This window comes from Plasmodium cynomolgi (assembly GCF_000321355.1).
Source record: "Plasmodium cynomolgi strain B DNA, scaffold: 0071, whole genome shotgun sequence".
Lineage (NCBI taxonomy): Eukaryota > Apicomplexa > Aconoidasida > Haemosporida > Plasmodiidae > Plasmodium > Plasmodium cynomolgi.
Genome location: NW_004192698.1, coordinates 187 through 1,834, shown reverse-complemented (window position 1 = coordinate 1,834; position 1,648 = coordinate 187). Strand labels below are relative to the sequence as shown.

Here is a 1,648-nt window from a genome sequence, read left to right as displayed (position 1 = left end):
CCTATTTCGAGCACTAAACCAACCTCGAGCTGGAGTGAACTAATGAAAAAGGGAAAGATTACATACATGCACATGCAACTCTTTCATCGCTATCATTTTTTATGAAAAAAATGAGATATGTACTATTACTATAAATATAATAATTCGTATTAACCTTATACAAAATTCCTAAAAAACCACATACTCCTACACCTGTTGTGACGGTTGTTGTTATTTTAGATTTTCAGTGGACTACTCAAAAAAACTGTGTATTCGTTTTTAGATACTTGTACATCGCATATTTGTGATTCTGCAGCTCCACCTTCCAATTAAAGGGAATCCAAGGGTGATATTTTTTCCCTTAATAATAGGATTTTATATAATGATGCATAAGATTTTTCAAAAGTTTCTAAATCTTGACAAAGATTAATGTATTTTATATCTTCAGATTTAGTAACATTACAATGTCTTGTTTTCAATTTTCTATATATTGTAGCACATTCATTAATTTATTTAACACACGAATCATGTACACTTGAAGGTTTACTCATTAATATACTTTGAATAACAACATCATTATCCACAAAAGTTAATAATTTTATTAGATCATCTGATTCTGCATAAACATCACTATATGGTTCGTAATAACATTTAGTATATTTAATGTTATTACCCCATGGTGTGACTAGACCATCCATTGCACTAAAAACTTTCTTAATAAAGTCGTCTGGAACATGATGTTTTTTGTGTAATAATAAAGCCATATGTTTAAATTGGTACATCGTGTATTATGATTAATATAGTCTTTGGGGTGTTCAGCTTCGGTTTCAGATTCGGATTCATTTTTACTTAAAGGAGCTCTGTCTAAATTTTGTATAAGGATCTTGCAAAATTCTTTGTATTCGTTTTTTTTTTCAGGGTAATCGGCTGCAATATCATCGCATACAACATATAATTCATTTTCTTCATCATCAATTAATTCATTAGAAAAATCCTCAAACAAATTCCATATTTGTTTCAAAAATGGATACTAAAAATAAATAAAAAGAACATATAAATATACACACATCTCATGGACAGAAGCAATTTATTTTATCTTTCGGAAATACGATAATATTTAATTAATGGTTATAAATATTTATTTCATAAAAAAGAAATTATAAATTATCTTGCGTTTCCATTCATTTATTTCTGGACTAAAGGATAAATCCATGATACGTTAAGCATCACAGCAAGACATTCTGCATTTATATATATGAAAAATTATAACAAAAAATTAGAAGATATATAAACTTTTGTTCTAATCTAAATTAAAAATTTTTCTATGTTTCAATTAAAAATTTTTTTTTTATTTATATGCTTTTCTATCTTTAACACATATTTATGCGCTATAAATTAACATAAAATATACAAAAATATAAAATGAAAAATAGCTCTATAACTATGAAAATATGCTATTACATTACCAAGCAACATTAGGTAAATGCTCTAATTATAGAATTATTATAAGCTTGAAAAAAAATATATACGTTTTAAAATATGTACACGTATAAAGAGTAATTATCATATGTTTTATTATTAAGTTGACAGTTTGTCTTTTATTTTAAACATTTTTCGCTGAAGTCATTATATTCAATTCATATTAAGTGAACTATTTATATTACATTAT

General features: G+C 25.6%; 1 protein-coding gene across 1 annotated transcript; it reads right to left on the bottom strand.

Moving 5' to 3' along the window:
• Positions 1-308: 308 nt before the first annotated feature.
• PCYB_002040 (hypothetical protein) lies at positions 309-743 on the bottom strand (the record flags this gene model as incomplete). Its single annotated transcript, XM_004227625.1, has 2 exons — positions 309-462; positions 502-743. 2 exons carry the CDS (start codon positions 741-743, stop codon positions 309-311), a joined length of 396 nt encoding a protein of 131 aa, XP_004227673.1.
• Between the last annotated feature and the right edge of the window lie 905 nt (positions 744-1,648).